Source organism: Elephas maximus, chromosome 4 (genome assembly GCF_024166365.1).
Source record: "Elephas maximus indicus isolate mEleMax1 chromosome 4, mEleMax1 primary haplotype, whole genome shotgun sequence".
Lineage (NCBI taxonomy): Eukaryota > Metazoa > Chordata > Mammalia > Proboscidea > Elephantidae > Elephas > Elephas maximus.
In genome coordinates this window covers 128,829,125-128,839,642 of record NC_064822.1, presented here as the reverse complement: position 1 = coordinate 128,839,642, position 10,518 = coordinate 128,829,125, and the positions used below count along the sequence as shown (strand labels likewise).

General features: G+C 39.0%; 1 protein-coding gene across 1 annotated transcript; it reads left to right on the top strand.

The window, feature by feature from the left end:
- Positions 1-4,376: 4,376 nt before the first annotated feature.
- Positions 4,377-9,460, top strand: IFNG (interferon gamma). Its single transcript, XM_049883821.1, has 4 exons — positions 4,377-4,490; positions 6,082-6,150; positions 6,244-6,426; positions 9,326-9,460. The coding sequence occupies exons 1-4, from the start codon at positions 4,377-4,379 to the stop codon at positions 9,458-9,460; spliced, it is 501 nt and encodes a 166-aa protein (XP_049739778.1).
- The last annotated feature ends 1,058 nt before the right edge of the window (positions 9,461-10,518 follow it).

The following is a 10,518-nucleotide window of genomic DNA, read 5'->3' as shown; positions in this document are numbered from 1 at the left end:
GGCTGAGGGCTCTGGGGACCATGGTCTCAGGGGACATCTAGCTCAGTTGATGTAACATATAAAACACGTAATTATAAAAAAAAGTTCTACATTCTACTTTGATGAGTAGCATCTGGGGTCTTAAAAGCCTGTGAGTAGCCATCTAGGATGCTCCACTGGTCTCACCCTGTCTGGAGCATGGAAGAATGAAGAAAACTAAACACAGAAGGGAAAGATTAGTCCAAAGGACTAATGGACCACATCTACCAGGGCCTCCATCTAGACTAAGTGCAGTACAACTAGATGGTGCCTGGCTACTACCACCGACTGCTCTGACAGGGATCATAATACGAGGTCCCAGACAGAGCTGGAGAAAAATGTAGAACAAAATTCTGACTCAAAAAGAAAGACCAGACTTGCTGGCCTGGCTGAGACTGGAGAAACCCTGAAAATATGTTCCCTGGACACACTTTCAGCTCAGTAATGAGGCCATTCCTGAAGTTCACCCTTCAGCCAAAGACTGAACAGGCCCATGGAACAAAACAAGACTAAAGGAGCGCACGAGACCAGGGGCAAGGACTAGAAGGCAGGAGGGAAAAGGAAAGCTCATAATAGGGAACCCAAATTTGTGAAGGGAGAGTGTTGACATGCCGCGGGGTTATCAACTGATGTTATAAAACAATATGCGTACTAACTGTTTAATGAGAAACTAGTTTGTTCGGTAAAGCTTCATCTAAAATACAAAAAAAAAAAAAAGTTATTAGAGTTGGGATTTTAGTCATAGTAATCCTAAATATTTGACATATTGTAAGCATATTCTTAATGTATATCTGTAATTTTGAAAAGGCATTTTCAATGTATGAACACCCAGACGGCACATAATTCCCCGTTAGGGGTTCCACTATTCTTAATTCCTTACTCCCAACACCACAGCCCAATCGGTAAGTCCAAGGATAGGAGGAACTAATTTTCACTCCTTTTCAGAAAGTTGAGAATATTCCTTTCAGTATCTCAGGGCTTGGCCATTGGTTTCCTGGAAGGTACTGAATGCCTGCGGTGTGTCTAATGACTTTTGTAAGGGCTTCTTGTCACTGCATCACCCTGTAAGCACATCCCCTGGACCGTATTTTTCCCTCATAGAGCTTTGTATGCAGTAACGTAATTTCCACACTCTTTATTTAATTAACATGATGCTGTGGTCCCACAGATATATTTTCATATTGTGCAGATACATAGACATATATACAAAGTACATACATATATTTTTTGATCTTGTATAGACATATAAGGAGCCCTGGTGGCACAGTGGTTAAGCATTCAGCTGCTAACTGAAAGTTCTGTGGTTTGAACCCACCAGGCACTCCAAGGGAAAAAGATGTGGTGGTCTTCTTCCACAAAGATTACAGCCTTGGAAACCCTATGGGGAAAGCCTACTCTGCCCTATAGGGTCTCTATGAGTCAGAATTGACTCTACGGCAAAGGGGTTTGGTTTGGTATAGATATATATTTAAGTATGTATACCTATATATGTACAATGAAACCTGTGAGAGCTGGAACTCAATGGAACTGCCTTGTTTTTTGGGGGTCTTGCAAGTTTTCTGCCTTTGACAGGCTGCAGTTTTACCACTTTTCTATTGTTCATTTTAGTAGAAAATATTGGAGTTTTCCTTCTCTGACAGGTTTCTGCCTTACACGAGTTCTGGCTTTCACAGGTTTTACTGTTTATCTATCGATCTATCTGTCTGTCTATCTACCTATCTATATACCTACCTACCTATCTAATTGTTCTATCTCTTTATCTCTCTATCAACCTACCTACCTGTCTACTTGTCTATGTATTGTCTATCTGTTCAAAGTGTATACAAGACCAAAATATATCTGATGGATCAAAATCTCAAGTTAAACAAGTGAGGAATGTGGAAATTATGTTGTTGCATACAACACATATACTTTGAAGTAAAATTGTTGGTGGTTCAGAGATAGAATTCTCACCCTCCATGTGGGAGACCTGGGATCTATTCCCAGCCAAAGCGCTTCACGCACGGCCACCAACTGCCTGTCATTGGTGGCTTATGTGTTGCTATGTTGCTGAACAGTTTCCAGCAGAGCTTCTAGACTAAGATGGACTAGGAAGAGAAGCCTGGCAATCTACTTCTGGAAATCAGTGAAAATGTTATAGATCACAACAGTCAGAACTGCAACTGATCGTGGGGATAGTGCCGGACTGGGTAGCATTTTGTTCCATTGTACATTGGGTCCCCATGAATCAGAGATCCACCTGATGGCAGCAACAAGCAAGCAACAACAGTATACTTTGAAAAGAGTCCCTGTCATGGATTGAATTGTGTCCCACCAAAATATCTGCCAACTTGGCTAGGCCATGATTCCCAGTGTTATGTGACTGTCTATCATTCTGTCATCTGATGTGATTTTCTTAAATTTTGTAAGCCCTATCTCTATGATGTTAATGAGATGGGATTAGCAGCAGTTATATTGATGAGGCAGGACTCAATCTACAAGATTAGGTTGTGTCTTAAACTAATTTCTTTTGAGATATAAAAGAAAGGAGTTAGCAGAGAGACATGGGGACTTCTACCACCAAGAAAGCAGTGCCGGGAGCACAGTGTGTCCTTTGGACCTGTGGTTGCTGGGCTGAGAAGCTCCTCGACTGGGGAAGATTGATGACAAGGACCTTCCCCCAGAGCCGACAGAGAGAGAAAGCCTTCCCCTGAAGCCAGCACCCTGAGTTCAGACTTTCAGTTTCCTAGACTGTGAGAGAATGAATTTCTCTTTGTTAAAGCCATCCACTTGTGGTATTTCTGTTATAGCAGCACTGTATAAGCAAGACAGTCCTTCAAATAATTTTATGGACTTTTTCACATGTCTCGGTCATAAAATAAAGCATGTTTTTGTCCCAGTCAGCAGGTGTCTTAGTTATCTAGTGCTGCTATAATAGAAATACCACAAGTGGATAGCTTTACCAAACGGAAGTTTATTCTCTCACAGTTTAGTAGGCTAGAAATCTGAACTCAAGTCAATTACAACTCATGGTAATCCCATTAGGCCCATTTTACAGGTAAGGAAACTGAGTCACATAAAAGTTAAGAAACTGACTCAAGATAACATAGCTAGATAGTAGTGGAGCCAGGATTCAAGTCTGCACCCATAATCACGATGTTCTAGTGCATATACAGGTAAAAATGCAAAGTGGACTGGAAGAGTAGAGGGCCTTCTGTTCCATCCCAAAGTATTGTGCTTCATGAATCAGTTATCAAGGGAAGAGAAAGTATCTTGTATTTGAATGGAAACAAAAAAAAGATTATCTATTATTAATGATTATTTAGAACAACTGGTTTTCTAGAGCTCTCCAGTACGGTAGCCAGAACTATACTCTCGAATATGGTAGCCACTATCTACATGTGATTATTGAGCATTTGAAATATAGTTAATTCAAATTGAGATGGGCCGTAGGTGCAAAATATACACCAGGTTTAAAGCATCTAATACGAGAAAAAGAAAATAGAATTGTCTCATTAATGATTTTATATATTGACACATATTGAAATGATAATATTTTGCGTGTATTGGGTTAAATATGGTATATTTTATATTTTATTTTTACCTGTTTCTTTTCACTTTTGTTAATGGGGCTACTAGACAATTTAAAATTACCTATGTGGCTCATATTATATTTCTATTGGGCAGCACTGGTCTAAAGCAATTTGAAACTTGTGGTAGATATTTTACTAGCCAACTCTGATGAAGGTCTTCCTCACCACATTTGTCTTTTAAGCACATTCTTTCCTTGCTTTCTGGTTATTTGCAAGAAAATTTCTAAAAGGCACCCCCTTTGTGAAGGTTTGAGGGCCCTTAGAATTTCCTTTTTCACTTGTTCCCAACCACAAACAAATGATCAAGGTGCTCTGTGGATGAGGAGTCAACATTTTACACAGGCAAAAGGGAGAGGTGCAAAAAAAAAAAAAAAAAAAATTCCAGTCCCTGAATGGTGTGAAGTAAAAGTGCTTTCAAAGGATCCCGCAAGAATGGCAGTGGTGGACATAATGGGTCTATTTCATCGTCAAAGGACCCAAGGAGTCGAAAGGAAATTCTAACTACAACACCAAAATGCCACAAAACCATAGTTATTAATGCAAACTAACTAGCATCCCTGCCTATCTGTCACCATCTCATCTTAAAAAACTTGTGAAAAATACGTAATCCTGATGAGACTTCAATCGGGTATAAATACCAGCAGCTAAAGGAGATGCGGCACATTGTTCTGATCATCGGCAGATCAGCTATTAGGAAAGAAAAAATCAGCCAAGTCCTTTGGTCCTGATCAACTTTACACAGGAGCTACTAATTTCAGCGACTTTGGCCTAACTCTCTCTGAAACAATGAATTTTACAAGTTATATCTTAGCTTTTCAGCTTTGCATCATTTTGGGTTCTTCTAGCTGCTACTGCCAGGCTACTTTTTTGAAAGAGATACAGAACCTAAAGGAATATCTTGTAAGTATGACCTTTTAATAATACTTGCTTGTGGTTGAAAATGACTGACGGTGGACTGGCAGTTGTATCTGTGATACACTGTTATCTCCAGCCCACAGTCATTTTGAGAAGACTAGGTGTTGTTAATTGTTGACTGGATGATCTAGATATTGTTTTAATCGTCTGCTCAATTTGGAAACCCTGGTGGCATAGTGGTTAAGAGCTACAGCTGCTAACCAAAAAGTCAACAGTTTGAATCCACCAGATGCTCCTTGGACACCGTATGGGGCAGTTCTACTCTGTCCTATAGGGTTGTTATGAGTCAGAATCAACTCAGTGGCACGGGGGGCTCAATTTGCTATGGAGACTTAGAAGGAATTCATGCCTTTTCCAAAAGATGGGCATAATATGGGAATAAAGCCTAATGATGTGTAGATAATTTTGTGGTGAGAATCCATTCATCGGTTGTGATAAATCAAGTAATTCATATATTGATAAAATTTATCAGTGGTTAAGCAATCAGCTGCTAACCAAAAAGTTAGTGGTTCAAACCTACCAGTGGCTCCATGGGAGAAAGATGTGGCAGTCAGCTTCCATAAAGATTACAACTTTGGGAATCCTATGGGGCAATTCTCTGTTCCATGGAGTCGCTATGAGTTGGGATTGACTCAATGGCAATGGGCTATCGGTTTCTGATTTCTCAGGTTACTATGAAAAGGGCATAAAAGCTCAAGATTAACACTTAAAAATGGTAATAGGAAACAATTTCTCAACTAAAGTAAAAGAAGATGAGGTTCTTAAAAACTTGGCTTAAAAAAAAAAATCACTTGGTACAGCTGTTTTTCTCCAGAAAGTGGTTTTAAAATTCTACTGCCTTATCTACATTTCCTGTAAACTATTCCTTAACTCAGTCATCCGCTGAGATTTTTTGGAGGACTTATGATTTTGGTTTACTGTTATAAAAGTTTTTGTTTTGTTTTATGAGTTTCTTGTTCAATTTTATTTATAGTTAATGGAAATAGTTCTTGCACATTAAATATTTTACTTGTCATAAATTAGCTATTATAGTAACAGCTGTTATGAAATATTCCCACATTCACAAACTATTTTATTCTCGCAAAATAAAATCAAGTCGTTTTCGTAGTGGCTTTTTTTTTTTTTTTTAACTCTCTTGCAAAGCCAACTTAATAGTGTCATATTGGAGGGCAGAGGTTGATGTTATACAGACCTGTGCCACAGGGGGCAGTGTTTTCTAATGGGATAGCTTTGCTGATTTTCTTTCTTTTTTTTTTTTTTTAACTAGGCCTGAAAAATTTTATTTAGCTTATTATAGTTATTTGAGACTCTTCAAGTATCACCAGCCTTATTGAGTTCATTTGTGACATTGCAATTTAAGGATTTCACTAGAAAATAAGAAAGCGAATAGAGCACAACAGCCTGGCTGTATCTACCATAACAGCTATTGGAAATAGTAAATTTTAGAACTAAACAGAAGGGTTGACAAGGAAATTAGTGAATATTATCAGCATCTGAGTTCAATAAAATTTTGAGTACATTCATAGGGCAGTTTATAGACTAACTGTAAACCAATTTTTTTCTTCTTTTTTTGTAGAATGCAACTGATTCAGATGTAGCGGATGGTGGGCCTCTTTTCATAGATATTTTGAAGAACTGGAAAGAGGTAAGCTGAACATTTCCATTAGGCTGACTTTCCTGCCGCTCATTTTCTGGTGGATAAATTCACAGCATCCTCTCTGTGCTCTTTTCTCCCAAGGACAGTGACAAAAAAATAATTCAGAGCCAGATCGTTTCCTTTTACCTCAAAATCTTTGACAACTTGAAAGACAACCAGGTCATCCAAGAGAGCGTGAAGACCCTTGAGGAAGACCTCTTTGTTAAGTTCTTCAATAGCAGCTCCAGCAAACGGGATGACTTCCTAAAAGTGATGCAAACTCCGGTAAAGTGCTCTTAATTCTTTTTTACTCTCAGATGGTAGAAATTAGCTACTGGGTACAATTATTAAAGCAATGAAATTAGTCCAGGGTGAAAACTCCTCCTTACTAATTCCAGTTGTGTTTTGAGTTTCTTTGCAAAGCCAATACAGGAGTCATACAAATTTGTAATTTGGAAAAATACTGGCATTGTGATTATTGCATAAAGACTGGAGAATGAACACATCTAAGGAGAAAAAAAAAAAAAAAGGAGAAAGTAGGTCAATAAATAGAGGAGACTACTGAGAAGTCCCTGGGTGGTGGAAATGATTAATGTACTCGACTGCCAACTGAAAGGTTGGAATTTGAGTCTACCCACAGGCTCCTCACAAGAAAGCCCTGGACATCTGTTTCCGGAAAATCACACATTGAAAACCCTGTGGAGCACATGGGGCAAACATGGGGCTACCAGGAGTTGGTGTTGACTCTACATCAACTGTTTTTTTTTTTTTTGAGAAGTAATTCTCTCATTGCCCCTTGTTTATGTGATGGAAATTCTCCTACATTGTATGGGAGGCAACAAGTGTTAGTGGAAAGAGCAGTGGGAGGGGGTGAGAAGATTTGCATTCTCCCCCCAGCTCTGCCACCAAGGGACTGTGTGACCTCAGATGAATCACATGGCCTGTTGGGGCTCAGTTTCCTCATCTTAAAAAGAAACATATTGGGCTCACTACAGAATTTCTGTGGTCTCCTTTGCCCTACAACTCTACAATGCCATACATACAAAGGGAGAATGAGATAAAAGAGAACTAAGACCTTCGAAAGGAGCATTGGTGACCCAGTGGTTAAGTGCTCAGCTAGTAACTGAAAGGTTGATGGTTCAAACCCACTACCCACTCCACGGGGGATATATGTGGCAGTCTGCTTCCATTAAGATTTACAGCCTTGGAAACCCTAAAGGGTAGTTCTACTCTATCCTATAGAGTCGCTATGAGTCAGAATTGTCTCCATGGCAACGGGTTTGGTACCAAAGGCCTTTGAGGAGGCACTAGGGGGCATCCCACTGACAGGCTCTGGTTAGCCTCTCAGATTGTGCAACCCAAACTAAAGGCGAGGATGTTTGTTGTTTGCTTGTTTTTAGAGAGAGAGAGAGAGAGACTTTATACCTTATGAAAGAATTATTTTGTCAACTTTTGGATACAAGACCCTCTCAGCTAAAGAAACACTCATACTCCAAAGCTTTATCTCCTGAATTTGTCTTGAATCTTCAGTTAAGACTTCTAGAGGCTGAAAGATAGCTTTGAAGCATAAAAACAACTCTTAATTTTCAAAGCTTTATCCAGGCCTCCAGATTCATCTGAGTTTGGCTTTGACATAAATGGGCCTAAACAAGAGTGACAGGAGTCCTGTTAGGACCTGTTCTCTCGGGATTTGTGCCCACCTTTCACCCTACCTGGGTCTGCCTCTCTCCCAACCCCGCCCCTCGTGTAAGCCCTCAGGAACCAAAATAAGTGCTTGCTCTTTAGGATTTCTGTAGTCTCCAGGACTTTAGGTAGTGAGATGATGTCTTGGAAAACTTATAGAACTGTACTGCTTTCCACCAATACAGGGTTTTACAGTGTTCAGCAGATTTCCTGCGGCCAGAGGCTAGAGGCTGAGACAGCACTGGTCCCAACCCAGTAATGCCCCCAGTCCTGCATGAATTTCTTAGCTTCTTGGCAATGCTTTGAACACTGGAGAGTGAAATTTGTCACTTACAAATGCACAGCCAGTAGAGAGGTCTATGCTGCTATAATGGTGCCTTGCAAATGAAAATATCTGTTGGTTCCCCTTCCTTCTGAAAGCTCCAGGCTACCTGCTTCATGATGGGCAATCCTGAGTGAGCTCTCAACAATTGTCCTCTTTTACTCAATTACTAACATATATTAGGCAAGTTATACCCTTTTAATAATTAGTTGCTGTTGTCTAGACACCTTAGTCATTCTCAGAAATGTGGCAATGTGACCGCAGTGTTTCCAGCACTGGTAGAGCTAAGATGAAAGTAAATGGTTCTCAGTTTTTTAAACATGAAATCACCTAAATGGTCCTATTGGTTAGAGAGAAGAATTGCAAATAGTTCCAAGAAAGCTGAGTACAGGAGAATTTTGCTATAATTCCTAATTTTAAATGTTATATATCAGTAAATATTGATTATTGCATATGACTATGATGATTTTTAATCACATTATAGTAATGATGAGACCAATCTAATTGTAGAGAAATTAAAAATGATAGTTTTCATGTGTCTTGGACTTGGTGTCTACAAAATACTTAATCTATAGCAATGGTTCTCAAACTACAATGGTTATCAGAAGTGCCTGGGGAATTTAGTGAAGGCACTAAGGCTCAGTCAGGCTTCACGTACCTGGGTCTCCAGGTTATTCTTGTACACATCAGAGTTGAGAACTACTCATTTGATACAGCAAAGACTAAAGTATAAAAGGTGACAGGATTAGTAGAGAGCCAAAAGGTCATTTAGTATAATCTCCTCATGTTTAGACAATAAAACAAAGGTTCAGAGATGTAAAGTGGCTGTTTCAAAGTCACAGAGTTATTGCATGCACAGGATTCAAACACACATTTTCCCCTTTTATATCTCAGGGCTCTTTTCGCTACATACTTTTGAGAATTCCACTGAAGTAAATTCAAGGATATGTGATGTGTCCCATCATATCATTGCACAATTAGCAATTTAATTGTAATTTTAGCTTTAACTGCTGAAGAAATCAACACTGTATGTTAAAGTAATACGTTACTAGTGAGAGTCACCTGTTTTTTTAATTTTGAAGGAATACTTCCATTTTCACTGAGCATAGCACGAACATGAACAGCTGAGTATCTTAATGCCTGGAATTAATTTTGCTGTTTTTTTTTTTTCCCCAATAGGTAAATGACCGGAACATCCAGCGCAAAGCCATAAGTGAGCTCGCCAAGGTGATGAATGACCTGTCACACAGATCTAACGTGGCAAAACGAAAAAGGAGACAGTATTCGTTTCGAGGCCGGAGAGCATCAGAATAATGGTCACCCTGCCTACAATATTTGAATTTTTAAATCTAAATCTATTTATTAATATTTAATATTTTACATTATTTATATGGGGAATATGTTTTTAGACTGAATCAAAGATGTATTTATAATGACAACTTTTATGTAATGAAAATTAATATCTATTAATATATATATTATTTATAATTCCTGTATCCTGTGACTATTTCACCTGACCCTTTTTATCTGACTAACTAGGCAAGACTATGTGATTGTAAGGTTTTTATCTTAGGGGCCAGCTAGGTAGCTGGTTTGAGCAAGGCATTGTGGGTTGTACATTTATTTCAATTGATGATACAATGAGTGTTTACAAATGGTACCATCCAGCTGCTGCCTGTTTAGAACATGTCTGCATTCTAAGCCTTTAATAGTATATCAGATAGCGCTTGAATGTGTCAGGTGATATGACCTGTCGTCCCCTGATAAAAACATAGAATCTCATGTGATTTCATGCCTGGTGCTTCAGAATATTGTTGACAACTGTGCCTCCCAATGAAAAGTAACTCATTTATTTAATATATATGAATAAAGTATAATTTTGCAACTATTTATGCTGTATCAGACTTTTTCTAAGTGAAGGCTGGGGGGAATGAAATATATAATGAATTAGTAGGAGGAATGTCATTTTTCCCCACGGAAATTTTAAAAGTGGACCCCTAAATCCACCCCCACAAATAAACCCACTGCCATTTAATTGATTCCAACTCATAGAGACCCCAGAGGGTTTCCAAGGCTGTAAATCTCTGAGGAAGCTGACTGCCACATCTTTCTTCCTCAGAGCCACTGGTGTTTTTGAACCACCAGTCTTCTGGTTAGCAGTCAATGACTTTAACTATTGTACCACCAGGGCTCCTTAAAATTAGATTAAACCCAACCCAGAAAATTAGATTAAGCCCCATTAAAAGCAGTGCTTCTTTCCATTGACAATTTTGGGGGCTTTCACTACTTTACTTGGCAGCTGTTTGAATTATCTTTCCATGCTTATCTTGGCACATAAGGCTTCATTTCTAACCTCTCCCCAGCCCCTGCCC

Coding starts and splice junctions, on each gene's coding strand:
- IFNG (XM_049883821.1), top strand. CDS start 4,377: ATGAATTTTACAAGTTATATCTTAGCTTTTCAGCTTTGCATCATTTTG. Junction 6,151..6,243: donor TTTTGAAGAACTGGAAAGAG/GTAAGCTGAACA, acceptor TTTTCTCCCAAG/GACAGTGACAAAAAAATAAT. Junction 6,427..9,325: donor TAAAAGTGATGCAAACTCCG/GTAAAGTGCTCT, acceptor TTTCCCCAATAG/GTAAATGACCGGAACATCCA.